The sequence below is a fragment of the Bos indicus x Bos taurus genome, chromosome 1, assembly GCF_003369695.1.
Source record: "Bos indicus x Bos taurus breed Angus x Brahman F1 hybrid chromosome 1, Bos_hybrid_MaternalHap_v2.0, whole genome shotgun sequence".
NCBI classification, from domain to species: Eukaryota; Metazoa; Chordata; class Mammalia; order Artiodactyla; family Bovidae; genus Bos; species Bos indicus x Bos taurus.
In genome coordinates, this window is record NC_040076.1 from 75,730,737 (window position 1) to 75,750,861 (window position 20,125).

The 20,125-nt window shown below is 40.1% G+C and overlaps 1 protein-coding gene across 2 annotated transcripts in view; it reads right to left on the reverse strand.

The window, feature by feature from the left end:
- CCDC50 (coiled-coil domain containing 50) overlaps positions 1–19,419 on the reverse strand; it is an 85,486-nt gene extending 66,067 nt beyond the window's left edge. The window contains exon 1 of one of the 2 annotated variants that reach the window (XM_027538359.1): positions 18,941–19,419. In XM_027538359.1, coding sequence (XP_027394160.1) covers positions 18,941–18,989 — 49 coding nt within the window. In that variant the 5' untranslated portion in view covers positions 18,990–19,419. The remainder of the gene's footprint in view (positions 1–18,940) is intronic. The other variant, XM_027538356.1, reaches the window with a different exon arrangement.
- Between the last annotated feature and the right edge of the window lie 706 nt (positions 19,420–20,125).

Consider the following 20,125-nt stretch of genomic DNA (forward strand, 5'->3'; position numbering starts at 1 on the left):
TTACAATGTTGTGTCAGTTTCTTTTAAAAAAAAGTACTCACAAACTGATTTCAACAGAGATAAACCTTTTATGTAGAAAACAACAGACCACTGATAACCACAGGGGTCTTCAAAAGGGTAAAATACCCCTAGATAAGCAGTGGCAGACAATTTTTTCAAAGCAATTTTCCACTATGAATATCCTCATAGAAAAAAAAAACAAAAACTATTTCTTTAATTTTTACTCCACGTATCCCTAAAGAAACTACAATGTTCTGGTCCTCTATTTGAAGCACTTTTCCTGGCACTTAAGCCCTCAAATGGTTTGGCAGGCCTCAAATGGTTTGGTTTCTCTGTTTGCCTTAGCCTAGAAAGAAAAGCCACCCATCTCCTTAAACCTCTGTTAAGGTTTAAGGAGACGGTGGCTTAAACCCAGTCATGCCCATTAAAACCCAAAAGATCACACCAATCCAACTTAAGTACAAGTTTACACCAAGGGAAGAAAAACCATTTTGCCTTTATTGGCTTCATATGACAAGTTTCCTTAAGTACTAGCTACTGCAAGTTTTATTTATCCTTGAGTCAGACATTTCCACTTTCAACTTTTCTGCAAGCAGATACATTAGCTAGCACTTTCGTGTTAGGATTAGTAAATTAATTTCAGCTTCAAAAATCTGAGAGAACAGTAATACTCAAAGTTTAAAAAAAAAAACAAAAAAACTGCTCATGGGATAAGTAGGTATGGGAAAAATATTCTTACAATCTGTTCCCATAAAGCAAACCGCAACACTCACAGTTCCACTGTGATAACCATTTGTCAGAATTCTACAACATTTCCAGTCATCTTGGACTATGTAAATCTCAAAGTATGCTGCTAAGTCACTTCAGTAGTGTCCAACTCTGTGCGACCCCATAGACGGCAGCCCACCAGGCTCCGCCATCCCTGGGATTCTCCAGGCAAGAACACTGGAGTGGGCTGCCATTTCCTTCTCCAATGCATGAAAGTGAAAAGTGAAAGGGAAGTCACTCAGTCGTGTCCGACTCTTCACAACCCCATGGACTACAGCCTACCAGGCTCCTCTGTCCATGGGATTTTCCAGGCAAGAGTACTGGAGTGGGTTGCTACAAATGGGTGATCTCGAGATTTCTGGAATCTTACTCTGATATGCTGCCATATGTTCAATAATTGGTCATGTTTACTGACTAAAAATGTGGTTTTTGGTAAAGTATCTTAAGATCATGGGTACATTCCTAGAATCAACTGTTTTTACACTTACCAGGGGATTGCCTCCTTGGAATACCAGGAGATTTCTCTTATAAGCAGGATTACACTAAAATCAGAGTTCTTCTCCTAGAAATACTCTATACAGAAGGTTAAGGACCCAACAGCAAATTGGAAGACGTGAGCCTGAGTTCCACAGTACAGCCAGAAACTTCCTAAGCAGGTAATAGGGAGATGTGTGCAGATTTTAAAAAAGGATTCTATCAATCACTTCGGGTTTCCGTGTATTGATAGTTCATCAGAGGGGATATTTTTTTTTTTTCTTTTTGAGGAAGAAATCTGTATTCACCTTATTGGTATTTAAATTAGATGTGAACTTTTGATTGTCCTCTATTCCCAAAGAAAACTGGAAACTCTGTGAATGGAAGAGAGAAGCAAAAATTGAAGTTCAGTAATAAATTCCAATAAGGGGTATGCTGAGGTTTCTTCACACAAATGTAAACAGAGTACATAAAATGGCATCATGGTTCTGATTTGGATTTTTAATGTTTAAAAAGTATTTCAGAAAAGAAAAAACACCTTTAGAGCTATATAGATCAGGATTCAAATACCGCACTCTTATTGGCTAAAAGATTTTAGACAAGTTATTTGATCTCTTTGAGCCTCAGGTTTCTCATCTGTGAAATGAAGATAAATGTTATGAGGACTAAACAGGTAATGAAGGGCCAAAGAAAATATCTGTCACTTGGTAAGAGGAAGTTCAATAAATGGAACTTCCAATTATTATTGGTATCATCAGAATTAGAGGCTTCCCTGGTGGCTCATATGGTTAAGAATTTGCCTACAATTCAGGAGACAAAGGTTCGATCCCTGGGTCGGGAAGATCCCCTGGAGAAGGGAATGGCTACCCACTCCAGTATTCCTGCTTGGAGAATTCCATGGACAGAGGAGCCTGGTGGGCTACAATCAATGAGGTTACAGAGAGTTGGTCATGACTGAGCAACTAACACTTTTTTATCAGAATTAATGAATTTTTATAATTAGTTATTTTTTATTAAGTATTTCTTTTAGTCAGGTCCCACTAAGTCACGGATTAACACAGATCTATCACTTCCCTAATATAGAATCTATAATGGAATAAGCAATCACTACTTTCTCTTATGAATGCATGAAAATATTTTCTGGCAAGGAATTACAATATAATCAACAGTTGACCACATTTCAATAGCTCTTTCCTACATTATAGGTTTTCTCATGAGGGAGAACACATTTTCCACACATATACACTGTGGGCCTGAGTTATAAGAAAATCAGAATGCCTAGAATGTTTAATAAGCTCCACCACACCAAACTTTTTTCAGTTGAATATTAATGATTAGAAAGTAAAGAAGAATTCTATGTGAAAGTCAGGTAGTTACAGTTTATCAAAATATAAGAATCATCCAAGTATCACCATCAGGTATGGTGGGAGAGCAGACTATTGAGTAGAAGTAGAGCCAGTCAAAATCTAAACAATATATTAACATGTAGATTTAAAATACTGCATGCCTAAAACTAGATAAAATTTCCTAATTTCTGTTCCTTGAACTGTAAAAGCTTTCTGCCAAATTCACATGGCATTTTGGTATCTTACTATACAAAAATTTAGTAAGATACCAAAATGCTACATGCATTTAGATATCTCTTTCCCAGGTTGAAGTACAAAAAGCCCAGTTCTTCATTCCAGATACCAGTCAGAACTTTCCAAAATCAGAACCTCAATGTCCTGACCTATTAAGGAAATGGTTCAAATTATTTTTAGTAATTCCTCCAACTTAGAGAGTAGTATGAAGTGTAGTTGATTCAGTGTAAGTGATATACATTTGTCTCTAGTATATAAGCACATCATCTAAAAACGTGATAAGCACAGCCTATGTAGACTATCCATACAGGAAGACTGTTACACTTTCTTCTATACCAGATATTGTTTTCTTCACTGTTGCTGATGGTTTTATTTCTGCCATACAAAAGGGCAAAAATCTGCTTTTACATATTTATACAGTGGGCTTCCCTGGTGGCTCAGTCAGTTAAGAATCTGTCTGCAATGCAGGAGACTGCCTGCAATGCAGGAGACCCAGGTTCAACCCCTGGGTCAGGAAGATCCCCTGGAAAAGGAAATGGCAACCCACTCCAGTATTCTTGCCTGGGAAATTTTATAACACAGGAGCCTGGCGGGCTACAATACATGGGATCACAAGAGTCGGACACGAACGACTGACTAAACCACCACCACCCACAGTAGTTTTGAAAGTGGAAGTGTTAGTCACTTAGTCATGTCCTACTCTTTGTAAACCCATGGACTGTAGCCCACCAGGTTCCTCTGTCCATGAAATTCTCCAGGCAAGAATACTGGAGTGGGCTGCCATTCCATTCTCTGGGGATCTTTCCCACCCAGGGATCAAACCCATGTCTCGCGCATTGCAGGTAGATTCTTTACTGTCTGAGCCACCAGTAACAACCAATAAATCTTAAAATAATCTTTTGTTCACTCTGAAAAGTGAAAGTGAAGTCGCTCAGTCGTGTCCGACTCTTTGCAACCCCATGGACTGTAGCCCACCAGGCTCCTCAGTCCATGGAATTTTCCAGGCAAGAGTACTGGAGTGGGTTGCCATTTCCTTCTCCCGGGGAACTTCCCAAACCAGGGATCAAACCCAGGTCTCCCGCACTGCAAGCAGACGATTTACCGTCTAAGCCACCAGGGAGTGCCACATAAAAAGGCAGACTCATCCTGTCTAAACTAGCGGTTCTCATAGAACCTTCAATTTCATGATAAAATGAGACCATGTTAAGACTCATTTACTGTCCAATGAACTCAACTGTGGACTGTGCAATTTACTAAAAGGTTAGTTAACCTGGGGCCAGATGATCGGAGCACAGCCTGGGAAAGCGAATACCTTTCATACTCAGAAATCTTGAAGATCACCAAATTTAACTTCACCAAGAATGGGTTCTAGATGCCTTGGATTTATTTCCCTATGTGTTGTTACCGAAATTGGCTTCAATACAGTATATTTGGTTATCATGTAATTCCCCTGCAGAGGAAGTGAAAGAAAATCAGAGGCAGCCTGCATTGGCGAACAGGAAGACAAGCTGTCCAACCTTTTCTGCTCTAGAGCATTCACTTGTTTCATTTGTTTTTTAAGGATTCAAAGTCATTTTGATGATTTAAAAATACCATTATAATATCTAATTACCAATATAAATTGGTTTTTGTAGCATAGTATGTTTTTAAAAGGGTTAACTTTTAATACATCAGAATGAAGCTGAAACAGACTAAACTGTATGTCCTAATTGACAAAACCACCCTCAGATAAGTATGAATTAAACATATCCATCCCCAAAGCAAGAAACTCTTGAGCTCTTTTGCTCATGCCTTCCTACTCTCTCTTCATCTCATAAACCACACCAAGTTTACAATTTGTACATTCATCTTCTTAGTTTCTAACTCATAACTTTTACATTCTTCACAATCACCTCCATAATCAAGAACTTAAAAATACATGTTACATGTGACTTATTTTGTTAAAACTCTGACCCCTCTTCCTAAGGATAAATCTAAAGAAAATAGTAAACATAAAAATTCTGAATAGAATCCAATGCTGTCTAAGAAACCAACTGGATCCTTTAGTAACAGCAACAAAACGATACCATATCACAATCCTGGAAAATTTACACACAGTAATATGGTCATACATAACTAAAATCAACCCATAAACAGGTAAGGTCATTGTTTCCAAAGGAACCTACTATGTGTTTAGGCCTTGAGTTAACCTTAACACCAATCAGCCTCCTACAGAAACCTGAGAGATGGGGAAAATTCATGCAACTAAAAGTGAAAGTGACTGCCTCTAATCCTCTGTTCGGTCCCACTGTATTCATGTAAATGATCACAGCTCTTATTTGAGTGTCATGAGTGTAGTTAGCTCAGGTCAGTCGGCCTGTCAGATAGTCTGACAAGTTTTCCGGAGTATCTCCTATGAATAAGGATCCCCAGAAAGTACTGAGCCCAGTCTGCTACCAGTCTTGTCTTGACAGAGAGCCAGCAGACCAATACAGTGGGTGAGACATGTGGCTTAAGGAAGTTAAGTACCTCAAAAGTAGGTTAGGGAGACACACAGCAAAGAAGCAGGGTAGATGTAACAGAGAATCAGCATTTGAGCTGGGCCTGAGGAGGTGATGAGAGGATGAGCGGAGAGAAACAGGCTATATTTGGATAGTATAGAAGGAAATATCATGTCAAGGACTAGGGCTCAAAGAACAATGGTCTGGAAAAAAAGAGAAGTGGGAGTATTACAGGGTAACTTGAACAGTAATATCACTGAGACTGAATATACAACACTGCATTTTGCAAAAATTTTCATATCCATTTCTTCAATTAACTCTCATGGAAAATCCATGTATTAGACATAGTAAATGTTATTTCCAATAAACAGATAAGGAAACTGAAGAACGACATTGAGTGTTTTCTCTGAGTTCTTACATCAAATGAGTAGTAATGAGGAAATGTGAAACCAAGTCTTACAAGCCTAGGTTCAAAATACTTCTCTTTCCAAAGAAGTTAGTCTGCTTAAACTAAATTTTACACAAGCTTGACTTCAACCTGGACAAATTATTTAATGTATCGGTAAACTAGAGCAAATACTGCAAAATAATTCCAGAAGGAGCTCAATTATTGAAAAGATACATAAGCAGAAACGTACAGAGTAAAATGGTAGCTTACTACTCCTTTTAAAATTAAGAGAATGATAGTTGTGTTACATCAGAAATGTGTGCATTTCTTACCTCTCCTCAGTTGCACAAATCTTTTCAACACCCATTGCCCACTTTCAAGGGGTATATATGGGGAGAACAGATAAACAGGAAACAAAAAGAAAACTAACTAAAAGCAGAATTTTGGGAAACTCATTTATGAACAGCTTAATGAAACTTTAATCTTACTATCTTCTATAGAACCGATTTCATGTTTCATTTAGTATCAGTTATGAAATAGAAAACCCATTAAGAATCTCAAGACAGTCTATGGGAGACAGGTATTCTTTATGCTGTAAGTGTCAATGAAAACTTTATATATCCAGACAGAGTTTTTTAACAAGGACCTCACTTGATCATACCCAACTGCCTGTGGTATTTCAGCAGTCTCTTATATATCTATTCTGGTACAATTATTAAAATTGCCCTTTTTACTCACAAAGTGTCTGGTTTGTCCTATAAATGATTTGGCAGCGCTGCTTTTAAACCTCAATAGGTATCCCAGTTTGAGGAGCTTGAGTGACACTGCAACCAAGTTCCTGGAATCTGGGGATATTGAAAGCACATTAAACTGTGGTCCTATTGATAAGAGCTCCCTAACTAACCATTTTCTAAACCTCCAGCTTCTCCCCTCCAACACACACACACACACACACAGCTAAAATAATCTTTCAAAGATCAGCTCTTTGGCATTTTCATGGGGAAACTACAAGGAGAAAAGAAAAAAAGAAAGGCTTCATGGGTAAGCTAAAGTCCAATTTAAATAAAATAATGAGGTCTGACCATGGAAAACTGGGGAAACAACAGAAGCAGATATGGTAAGTTAGAATCTGGCAATCACTAACAGGATAAGGAACGTTTGTAAAGGCAGACACTGAGAGTGCAAAATCCTTTCTAAAACAGACGCTGGCAGATGTTAGGCCAAACTGAACATGTGCAGATGGGAGGATATGAATCTTAATCGAGTCCCTTCTTTGTCCTCCTCTACTTCTGGTTTCCCATCTAGACAATAAAAATTTGTCTGAATGTATTTGCCAAACCTAACTTTCTGAATTTTTCAGAATTTCATAATATGAAAGAAAAAGCCAATATTTTAAGGTATTTAATGGGAAGTGCAACTCAAAAATTAGTGAGTGTAATATTTAAAGTAAACCACGGACTCTCTATATAGTCAAAAGACAACAACAACAAAAAATTGTTGATGGGGAGGCAGAGAAGGGGTAAAGATATCCTTGTAAATCATCCCTGCTTTTACTAAATGCAATTAAAGTCCTTGAGTAATGTTAACGGAAAGTGACTCAGTCTTTATGAGTCACGGGAAAAATAACAGCCAAAAAGTCCAGGGGAGACTCCCCTGATTTTGGTCCTTGAGAAGCTGCATCAGGACTGGAAATGCTCATCACACACTGAGCCTTCAAAGTTTAGTGGTAAATCAACCTAGGTACTTCTGATGCAAGTTTCCAAGAGACAAAGTGACACTTCATTCATGCAAATGTTAGTTTGCGTGTTTTGGAGAGAGTCAGTAATAAGTAATAAACTAAGAATCATAAGCAAACTTTTCAAAAGTTGAACTTGTTTATTCATACACTTCACCTATGAAAGCCCCACTGGCCCTTACTCAGAACTGGCAAATGGATTATTCTTACTTTACATAAGGTTTCTACTTTGATAATCAATTTTGAAGTACCTAGATGTTTTCAAAGAAGCACATGTTCTTCTTTAAAAAATGAAAATCAAATGTAAGTCTATATTTTTAAAAGTCACTACAAAAATAATACATGCTGTCACATGGGTTCAACCAATAATAGTCTCCAACAGTGCACCACTGTATCAAAAAAAAGTTTTGATAACTGATGTTTATAGTGATTAATGAAGCATCAAAAAAAAAAAAAAAAAACCATTAGGGAAGTTTTTAAAAGGTTTCACTGAAATGGTCCAAGAGAAATTATCTTTTCTCCACAGAGTAACATAGAGTAAACAATGTAAGTTTTTCTGACCATAGTCTGTGCTGTAATTACTCACTCATTTCAGCCTTTACAGCACAAAAGCAGCCACAGACAGTATGTAGACAAATGAGCAAAGTTATGATCCAATAAAACTTTAGACACAGAAATTTGAATTTCATATCATTTTTACCTGTCACAAAACATTCTTCTTCTTCTTTTTCTTCAATCATTTAAAAATGTAAAGGCTATATTCAGCTCCACTGTATAAAAACAAGCAGTGGATAGCTGGACTGGCCCACAGGCCATAGTTTGCAAACTTCTATCCTAGAAGAACAAATTTCAATTACCAAAAGGAAAAACATGCTGCCATTCTTTAACGCTGATAAAGGTAATGAGTTGCTACTGAAAAAACAAAAAATTAAAGTAGGGTAGGATGCATCCCTGCATTACGGTGGCCACAGTATTTTTAGTCAGTATATTCCAAATGTCCATTGTAAGCCCAATGTATAATCTGGGTATAAAAGACTACAGTTTCCTGGGACTATCTCCAAGAGATTCAGCTGATATCAAGTAGAGCAGGAACCTGCTCACAGCAAAGCTCGTAACATTGCACCAAGGTTCAAAGACCACTGATATTTACAAAATATTATCTGAAAAGAGAGTTGAATTCAAATACATAAAGAGTTCTCAAAGCTCAATAACAAGAAAACGGCCTGATGTTTTTTTAAAGGCAAACTTTAGAACACTCCAACAAATGATGTAAGAATAGGAAATAAGCACAAGAAGAGTCTCCAATCACTAGTCATTACAGAAATGCAAATTAAAGCCACATGAGGTAATATTATACTGTTAAAATTTAGATCACAGCTACAAAACAACAGAACCAGAATTTAAACCCTTAAGAAAATTGCTTAAAATTTTTTAAAATATATCTTGACAATGTAAAGTACAGACAAGGATGCAGAGCAATTGGAGCTCACATACACTGCCTGCGGGAATGCAAAATGGTACGGCTACTTTGAAAAACAGTTTGGTAGTTTCTTATAAAGCTAAACATATATTCACCATACAACCCAGTAATCCTACCCCAGGTTCTAACCCAGGGCTTCCCTGGTAGCTCAGCTGGTAAAGAATCCGCCTGCAAAGCAAGAGATCCAAGTTTGTTTCCTGGGTCAGGAAGACCCCTGGAGAAGGGATAGAGTACCCACTCCAGTGTTCTTGGGCTTCTCTGGTGCCTCAGTAGGTAAAGAATCAGCCTGCAATGCAGGAGGCCTAAATTCAGTCCCTGGGATTGGCAAGATCCCCTGGTGGAGGGCATGGCAATCTACTCCAGTATTCTTGCCTGGAGAAGCCCCATGGACAGACGAACCTGGCGGGCTGCAATCCAAGGGGTCACAAGGAGTCTTACATGACTGAGCAACTAAGCACAGGTGCTAACCCAAGGGAAGTGAAAACACATTCACACACACACACAAAATTGTATGCAAATGTTTATAGAGACTATTTATAACCACCAAAAGTAAAAACACCTCAATATTCATCAACTAGTGAATGGATAAGCAAATGTGGTACAGCCATTCACTGGAATTCAGCAATGAAAAGGAACAAAATTACTGATATACACATGGTATTAGATGTATTAGGCTAAGCGAAAGAAGTCAAACACAGAAAGCTATTATTGCGTGATCCCATTTATATGCCATTTTTCTAAAGGCAAAAGTACAAAGCCAGAAAACAAATCAGTGGTTGGTTGGGGTGGGGAGGAAGGGGTAGAACAATTTGGGGGTTATGCAATTGTTCTATATCTTAACTGCTGTGGTGGTTACAAGACCAAACATCTGTCAAACTCAGAACTGCACATTAAGAAGAACTTTTACTATACATGAATTACACATCAATGAGCCTGGCTAAAAAGAAAAAAACACTGATATATAAGCAAGACTGGTTTTACACTGGTTCTGGTTTATTAGAAAGTTTTCAGTGCCTTTCTGTCAGTGTATGGTTACCAATATCATATGAAGACCTACATATCTTAATGTGTGTGTTTGTTTTATTGAAATAGTGACATTAAAAAAAAAAAAAACCACTTCGAGTATGCGTGTTTGTGGTGTCCTTTTAAAAATAGTCAGTCTGTTCAGTCACTCAGTCGTGTCCAACTCTTTGCGACGCCATCGACTGTAGCACGTCAAGCTTCCCTGCCCATGACTAACTCCAGGAGCTTATTCAAACTCATGTCCATCAAGTCGGTGATGCCATCCAATCATCTCATCCTCTGTTGTCCCCTTTCCCATCCACCTTCAATCTTTCCCACCATCAGGGTCTTTTCCAATGAGTCAGTTCTTCACATCAGGTGGCCAAAGAATTGGAGCTTCAGCTTCAACATCAGTCCTTCCAAAGAATATTCGGGACTGATTTCCTTTAGGATGGACTGGTTGGATCTCCTTGCCGTCTAAGGGACTCTCAAGGGTATTCTCCAACACCATGGTTCAGAAGCATCAATACTTCAGCGTTCAGCTTTCTTTAGACTCCAACTCTCACATCCATACACGACTACTGGAAAAACCATAGCTTTGACTATATGAACATTTGTTGGGAAAGTAATGTCACTGCTTTTTAACATGTTGTCTAGGTCAGTCATAACTTTTCTTCCAAGGGCAAGCGTCCTTTAATTTCATGGCTGCAGTCACCATCTGCAGTGATTTTGAAGCCCCCAAAAAATAAAGTTTGTTATTGCTTCCATTGTTTTCCCATCTATTCATCATGAAGTGAAGGGACCAGATGCCATGATCTTAGCTTTCTGAATGTTGAGTTTTAAGCCAACTTTTTCACTCTCTTCTTTCATTTTCATCAAGAGGTTCTTTAGTTCTTCTTCGCTTTCTGCTATCAGGGTGGTGTCATCTACATATCTGACGTTTTTGATATTTCTCCTGGCAATCTTGATTCCAGCCTGTGCTTCATCCAGCCCAGCATTTCTCATGATGTATTCTGCATATAAGTTAAATAAGCAGGGTGAAAATATACAGCCTTGACGTACTCCTTTTCCTATTTGGAACCAGTTTGTAGCTCCATGTCCAGTTCTAACTGTTGCTTCTTGACCTGCATACAGATTTCTCAGGAGGCAGGTCAGGTGGTCTGGTATTCCCATCTCTTGAAGAATTTTCCAGAGTTTGTTGTGATCCACACAGTCAAAGGCTTTGGCGTAGTCAATAAAGCAGATGATTTTCTGGAACTCTTGTTTTTTCGATGATCCAACGGATGTTGGCAATTTGATCTCTGGTTCCTCTGCCTTTTCTAAATCCAACTTGAACATCTGAAAGTTCACTGTTCACATACTGTTGAAGCCTGGCTTGGAGAATTCTGAGCATTACTTTGCTAGCATGTGCGATGAGTGCAATTGTGCAGTAGTTTGAACATTCTTTGGCATTGCCTTTCTTTGGGATTAGAATGAAAACTGACCTTTTCCAGTCGTGTGGCCACTGAATTTTCCAAATTTGCTGGCATATTGAGTGCAGCACTTTCACTGCATCATCTTTTAGTATTTGAAATAGCTCAACTGGAAGTCCATCACCTCCACTAACTTTGTTCGTAGTGATGCTTCCTAAGGCCCACTTGACTTCACATTCCATGATGTCTGGCTCTAGGTGAGTGATCACAGCATCGTGGTTATCTGGGTCATGAAGATATTTTTTTGTATAGTTCTTCTGTGTATTCTTGCCACCTCTTCTTAATATCTTCTGGTTCTGTTAGGTGCATACCATTTCTGTCCTTTATCGTGCCCATCTTTGCATGAAATGTTCCCTTGGAATCTCTAATTTTCTTGAAAAGATCTCTAGTCTTTCCTATACTATTGTTTTCCTCTATATCTTTTCACTGATCACTGAGGAAGGCTTTCTTATCTCTCCTTGCTAGTCTTTGGAACTCTGCATTCAAATGGGTATATCTTTCCTTTTTTCCTTTGCCTTTCATATCTTTCCTTTTCTCAGCTATTTGTAAGACCTCCTCAGACAACCATTTTACCTTTTTGCATTTCTTTTTCTTGGGGATGGTCTTGATCACTGCCTCTAGTTCTTCAGGCACTCTATCAGATCTCATCCCTTGAATTTATTTGTCACTTCCACTGTATAATCATAAGGGATTTGATTTAGGTCATACCTGAATAGTCTATAGTGGTTTTCCCTACTTTCTTCAATTTAAGTCTGATAACAATTTGGCAATAAGGAGTTCATGATCTGAGCCATAGTCAGCTCCCAGTCTTATTTTTGCTGACTATATAGAGCTTCTCTCTATTTGGCTGCAAAGAACGTAATCAGAGGGTTGGCCAAAAAGTTCGTTTGGGTCTTCTGTTCCAGCTCACTGAAAAACTCTTCTCTTTTAGCCAACACAACAGTATCTGGGCTTCTCTGGTAGCTCAATCTGTAAAGAATTCGCCTGTAATGCAGGAGACCTGGGTTCAATCCCTGGATTGGAAAGATCCCCTGGAGAAGGGCAGGGCAACCCACTCCATTATTCTTGCCTGGAGAATCCCCATGGACAGAGGAGCCTGGTGGGCTTCACTCCATGGGGTCACAAAGAGTCAGACACAACTGAGCAACTAAGCACAGCACATAAACCACACAACAGTATCTAGAAATCCTTGTACTGATTTCTAAATTCAAACATCTGGGAATAAACAGTCTATATAACCCCAAGGTATATAAGACCAATTATCCTTTGTAGTTCTTATTTAGGATCTAGGGCACCCTAATTTTACAGTTTTGAAGCACAGGACACTTTTAAATAGGTCATCAGCTTAAAGCATTAATCCAACAATCCTTCCAGTGGCTACATCTGAAATTGCAAACATAGCTGTGATAAGGTTTATTTTTCCCCCCTATAGCTCAGGGTAGTTAATTGTAAAATACACTCCTTTACTTAAAAAACTGGGATTTCAAGAGAAGTGTGCAGTATCACACTGTTTTTTGTTACTGAGGCAAAAATTCACTTATCTCAATCAAAACTCTACATCTCTGAAGAGAACTAAGGAAAGATAATGGCCCACAGCTTTATTTCCACAACATGTTTAATCGTCTTAAAATATCCAAGCCTCTAAACATTAGCCCCTTCAGGTTGAGTGTACAGAGAGGAAATGCATCTTCTGTGTAGGAAAAACCACTGAGGCAGGAATATGACCTCCTGTAGTTCATGCAGCAATTCATTTGCTAAATCAAAACAAAAACCTGAAAAAAAAAAAGCTTTTAATTAAAAAATAAAATGAAACCTAGGTCAACTTTTTAACATTCATATCAAACATTATCCCTAAAACAACTTGAGAAAAAGCTCTGAAATTGTTTTGCCACTCATTATTTTTATACCATTGTTTTTCTCCGGGGGCTCTAACAGTACAGAATCTGCCTGCCAATGCAGGAGACACAAGAGATGCAGGTTCGATTCCTGGGTCAGGAAGATTTCCTGAAGAAGAATACGGCAACACACTCCAGTATTCTTGCCTGGGAGATTCCATGGACAGGGGAGCCTGGCAGGCTACAGTCTATGGGGCTGCAAATAGAAGGATACAACTGAATGACTGAGCACACACACATACACCCATTAAGGAAATACATCAGGAGTGATTCTTTTTTATCTACAGAATAACTGAAAAGAGAGAGAAGAACACAGAGACGGAACAAAAGAAGAGCGACGAAGGGAGGAGACGGGAAAGGAAGGGGAAGGTGAAAAAGGAGAGAGGAGGGAAGACTGAGCTGTGGAATACTCAACTCTAAACTTCTCTAAATTTAGGCCCTATGTGGCAATTTTTAGATATGTTAAGTCTAAGGGGTTTACTACAACTCACTTCCCCATCCTGGCTCTCAGATTTTCATCTGGAAAATCTGGTGGAGCAGTGGTTTCTAATAGTTTCCCACAAGGGAGAAGTTGGCCTTTATGTACTTGTCAGTTTAAAAAAAAAAAGGCATTTCTTGAATTATTAACATAATCTTTATTTTACAAATAGCAGCTATTTCAGTTTTTAAAAATCACTGTATTTATTTAAGAAGGTACTACATACCTGCATATAGCAATGTGAGAGGCATTCCGGGTGGAATTTCAAGAGTTCTTTACAACAACTCCTTGAACATCTCCTTGAACTCTTTAGGACTGCCTTTCCAGCACAGTCAAGATCACACCATCCACCACAGGGCACTTTTTACTGTGAAACTACCCTCACACAATAGGTGACACACATGTATCTCTAAAAAATATGTATCTAAGGTTCTTTTCAGCTTCCAAATCATATGATACTGCTTTGCATTTTACCTCGGCGGGGGGGGGGGGAAATTAAACCTATTACTCAAAAAAAAAAATTCAAACCACCAAATAGCATTTTCAAAAATGTTTTTACTAAAATTTTATTCTTAATAATGATTACCTTCCAAATCACAAGGAAGAGCACGCAATGACTTTTTTTTTTTTACTTTCTATGTTATCCATAACTTTGTATGGATTCCATTTATAAGACATATCTATGAAAAAAAAAAAACACTAGAAAAAATACATAAAACATTTTCATAACTGTAATAGTGGCACTAAGATACATGATATCAAGGTTAAAAGGCATTATCTCTGCCCTCTAAGAACTTATGCTCTGAGAAGGAACAGGAAATTATGCCAGAGATAGGATTTCTAAACTAACAGAGAGAATTTAGTAGTCCATGATTTACTCATTTATTCATTCACACATTCACATATTTGCTGAATCTTTGCCAGCTATGTGAAAGATGTGAAGCCAGATCAAGGTAAAGAAAAACAAGACACATACCTAAGTCAAGATTTAGCACAGGTCTCACTAAAAAACAATAACCACCCCCTACCCCCAAAAAAACCTATGGAATTTTGAGGAAAAGAGAAACTGAGTTTGTCTGAGAGCCAGAAAATGGACCTCTTAGAGACCTCCATCACATTATGTGTCTTGTGGGCATGCCACATGCTTTAGATCTTTGGGACTACTTGATTAACTTACTGTAACAGACATAATTTTATATCTTTCTGCTTAAAGTTCTGGACTTAACGCCATTAATTTAATTTACCCTCATCTTGCCACTATGGTGTTCTGGACCTAAAATGAATCAGTGCTTTCTAGGCATATTTCTGAAAATCATTAACTTTGATCTTTAAAGAAAAAGAATTTGCTCTCAGAATAGCTAGCTACCTTCATTTCAAGAAACGTCTCTACCACAAGTGCACAGGTGCTCATCAGATACTAATCAAGTAAACTAACTTTGGAGATGTTGGAACTTCCCATATGAAGGGCAGTAAAAATACATAATACATAATAAATTCCCTTACTGCTGAGAGGAAAGAAGAAAGAAGGTTGGCCTGGTAGATTAGAGGACTGTAGATTGTATGCTCAATGTTTAAAAGTGGGAAAACGCTAATGACTAAAAAACTGCAAAGGAATTAATAAACTTTAAAGAGTCTAGAAATGGCTTTGATGCACAGTCTACACCTCTCAAACCAAAATCTTAAGATAATGTGAAAACTTTGCTAAATACAGGAAAGAGCAAGATTAGCATGAGCAATTCAAACTAAGTAGAGCTATGGAAGCGGCTTCCCCAGTGTCTCTGCAATAAAGAATCCGCTTGCCAAAGCAGGAGACATGGGTTTGATCCCTGGGACAGGAAGAGCCCCTGGACAATGAAATGGCAATCCACTCCAATATTCTTGCCTGGAAAATCCCATGAACAGAGTCTGGCAGGCTACAGTCCTTGGGGGTCACAAAGAGTCAGACATACAGCGATGGGAATCAGACTGGAGACAGCAAAAAGTGGGGAGTCTGGATTGTGGTTTTAGAAAGAAAATTCAGCAAAGAAGCTAAAACTGACCAAAAATCTAAGTTTGTGCTTTTTTTTTTTTTTAAAGGGAAAAAAAGCTTTGATCTAAACTAAAAAAAAAATGTGGAATATTGTTGGAACTTTTTTCTATTGGAGAATACTTTTGTCTAGCATTCACAAATTGCACGATGCATTTGAGATATACATCTACTGATACAAAAAAATGGTTGAGAATTATTTCAAATCTTGTAGCAGAGAACCTCAAATGTTTCCAAAGAAATAAAGCATTATTTCTAAACAATGGCAACAGTATTTCCATTACAAAAAGTATGCAGATGTTCCCCCCAAAAAATGCTTTTAAACCCAGAAACAATGATGTATGTTAAAATTCATCTTAGACTTAATTCTTGACTTAATTCTTTTCACTACAAATGAACTCAAACACATCTCTGTCTCCTATTTTAAGAGGGATTTCCCAAGGTAAAACTACTGCAGTAGTTATTTTTTCAAAGGTCTGTCCAAATGATGAGTATCTTTGACCATCTTAAAACTAAGCAAGTGTTAGATTTTTAACCTAGAAGAAGAAAGTTTTCAAATATTCCCCTTCCCTAAAGTCAGCCGCTACCATGACCTCTGTTGAGAAGTTCACAAAAAAAGTCCCAGGGCGCCCAGCCCCTTCCTAAAGAAAAGGGCAGTGGGAAGGGGCAGACATCCACTGCATTGTTCTTCTCAGTCTCTACTGGAATCTGCCCAATGATTCCGAATTGTAATTGTATATAAAGGTTTACATTAATAAGAGAAGTAGAGAGTTTTTAAAACTGGAGTTTAAAAATCTATGCCAGAATATTAATCAAATTATTACTAAACTTCCTTTTCAAACTGAGTTAGAGTTTCAATATTAAGAACAGTCTCAATGTTTGTGTATGTTTTACCCAATCATGGTCACCAACTTTATTTTCTTTAATTAGGGTCCAAAAAAAATCATTAGGGAGCAACCAGACTATAATCAAGACTTATATTAGAGAAAGATACTCTTTATTAGATGTGAATACCTCCCAGAACAAAAACCACACTGCCATTAGGACATTCCTACTATAGTGTATCATTTCCTTTGATGATCTTTGAACCAGAAAAATCACATGCTTACAAAAACAAAGATCTTCTCAACAATTTCTGACCACCTTCAAAGTAAATTAATATATGTAATTCTAATGTAATGCAACAGCTACATAAATTTCCATACCAATTTACCGTATTATATAAACTGGACTGCCTCACATCAAGTTGTGTAAAACAAAAACCAATCCAAATGAGTTAAACGCCAGAGTTGAGCAATGGAAAAATCTCGCATTTATAGATGGAAAGTGTTTGTTGAAACCCTTGAGAAAGAATATACTAGAATTAACCACTCATATCTTGGTTAGAAACCAAAAGACCTAAGAGTAATATAAACGCATACATAAGAAAGTGAGTTTCAAGTTCGTTTCAGGTCACTAACATGTACAGGGAGCAAGGTAAATTCATAGCACTACATGACTGTGTGCTGTGCTTAGTTGTGTCTGACTCTCTGCAACCCTGTAGACTATAGCCCGTAAGGCTCCTCTGTCCACCGGGATTCTCCAGAGAAGAATACTTAAGTGAGTTGCCATGCCCTCCTCTGGGAGATCTTCCCAACTCAGGGATCAAACCCAGGTCTCCCACACTGCAGGCAGATTCTTTACCAACTGAGCCACCAGGGAAGCCCTAGTTTACAAATTGAGGTTGTGTCTGAACTCCAGTTCTTATCCTACTCCTCACACCCCCCAAGGAAGCATTATATATACAAGGATATATATAAACACACACACACAACTTCAGACCACAAAGGTTAAAGACTATCTCTAAGACTAGGACCTTCAAAGAGCAAATTTGCCTTTCCCACCACTCTGGCTCCAGCCTTGACAGTGCAAAGAAAAAATCATTTGCATATGAATGCAAGAACCTTTACCAAAACCAGGATGGGAACTCAAGGGTTGAAAAACACCGCTTGCTAAAAAATCTCCGGCCTAAAAAACTCTAACATCCTTTAGGAACAACAGGACAGGCCGAAAGGCATTAAAAATTCTATACAAAACCAGCGACTGTCTCCTGGTGTTTGGAACTCTGGGGCCTAAAGCAGTCAAGCTTTCTTTGGATCCTGGGTTCAGCCCTAGCAGCCACAAGACCCTATGAGTCAAATCTGGTTGGCAATGAAACACACAGTTCCAAGAAAGCAAAGATCCTTTTCAATTCCACCTTCCCAGGACAACTAAGACCACAAGAGTCAGCTGAAACAAATGACATCCACTACAGAAGCAATCTGCAAGCCCGGATAGCACTCTGGGACTTCCATGCTTCCCAGGGACAAATAACAGCCTAAGATTACTAAAGATTACGGCGATCCAGCACCCAAGAGCTCAGTTAAAAAAAAAAAAAAAAGGTCTAGGATGAAGACAAGAGGCAAGAAGTCAATGGGCTTCTTGCTAGAAGTCAAGCCAGACCAGTAGTAATCAAGCTCTTACATCTGGATATCAGTATAGGAAGCTAGTAAAAATCAAGATCACAATGAGTCCCCTGCTCCCCTTCGCTTACTCCTTTTTGTGAGAAAACGCTTATTTATAGCAGCTTCCCATCTGGCTGCTCGCGCTGGGCAGTGCCCAGACTAAACTTTTAAACCTGGAAGAAGGTGGGAAAGTCAGCCAGCCAGACGCAGCGCTAGGAAACGTAGACAGAAGGAGGGAAAGAGTCAAGTTTCAAAACAAAGGTTCCACAAGGAACTGAACGTCAACCACTCCCCACTTCCCAGCCTTCAAGCCAGTTAGGCTGGGCCTGAATTTTTAAGAAGAGAAATAAGTCAGAGGAACCCAGGTTTGGAGCTTTCACTAACGGCACGGCTATTCCAGAGAACCTCTGCACAACCACTTGATGAGAGTGGTGTTGGCGTCTCCCCCCATCTCCCGACGGTGGAGAAAAACTGGGGCTCAGAACTTAGGCGACTTGCCCAAGGTCCCACAGCAGAACCGGAATTCAATTTCTTCCCGGCCAGGGCGGGCCGGCACCCGGTGGGCGCCAAGCGAAGGCCGCGGGGGGCCCCCGAGACTAGGAAGGCCCTCCTCCCTCGGGAAGGACCCGGCGCTGGAAGCCGGAGGGGCCCGGCGCGCGGTCCACGGCCCGGCCCCTACCTTCCTTGACTCCCGGCAGCTTGGACTGGTCGATGGTGACTTCAGCCATGTTGGCCTGGGGTCCGGGCTGCACTTCGCCTCCGGCTTCCCGGCCGCCGCCTGCACACAGCACGGCCCGGCGCGCAGCAGCAGCAGCGCCCGACGCGGCGCAAAGTCCAGGAGGCAGCGCTCAGGCCCGGAGAACGGGGCGGGCCGCCGTGCAAGGGCTGGCGACAAGGGCGGCGGGAGACGGACCCGGGCGCAGCAGGCTGCGCCGCCGCAGCCACCTGCTCGCGCCCCCGGCCCTGATCAATTCCAAATACCCGGAGCCCGGAAATGGACCCGGGCCGGCCAGTACGGAGGGAGAGAGGAGACAGAAAGGCGGGCGGGCGGGCGGGCGGCCGGGCCTGGGTGGGGAGGGGGAGGGGAGCTGCAGGTCTGTAACCGCAATTCAAGTGGCTGGCGAGCGCAGATCTGCTCCTGCGGCCGCCTCCCTGCTGTCTCCTTTGTGCCGAGTGACGCGCTCGAGGCTAAGGCCCCCGCCCCCGCGCCCTGCCTCCCTCCCAAGAGAGGGTCGCGTCTGTCGGCGGGGGCCTTGTGTCCTGAAGGCCTCGGCCAAAAGGTCGCACGGATCCCCCACAAGAGTCGGTACTGTCGCCAGTGTAGTTCCCATTCTTGGGTTCTTTCCACAGGATGCTTCCTGTGTGCCTGGCTCTCTGGGGCACTCTTTGTTTCCTGGGATTAGAGGAAAGATGGTGTTTGGGCATTAAAAACTCTCTACTACAATGTACAGAACTAGAGAGCAGCTGATCAGAAGCTAGGCCTGTTAAGAGAATGTTCACAACCAGTTGAGGGAACTGAGTCATTCATTCATCAAAAATGCACGAACGTCTACCGAGTCCGATGTTAGATTCTGTGGGTGATAACAACATGCGTCAGACATCTCCCTCTTCTGGCATGTCACACATTGGTCTATAATTGTGACATTTTTATTTCCCTGAAATAGCATCTCCTGGCAACAGAATTCTCCCTGCCTTTGGGAAGTCCTCTTCGGGAGGGGCCTCCTCTCCCAAGCTTGTGCAATCAAAGAACCTCTCCACCATCAACAAGCTTCCTCCCTCACCTACATACATTCATCTAAGGATAGGTGTGTGACCAAGACAAGTCAGGCAGAATACTTCTCTGGGGTTATTATATGAAGAAGGA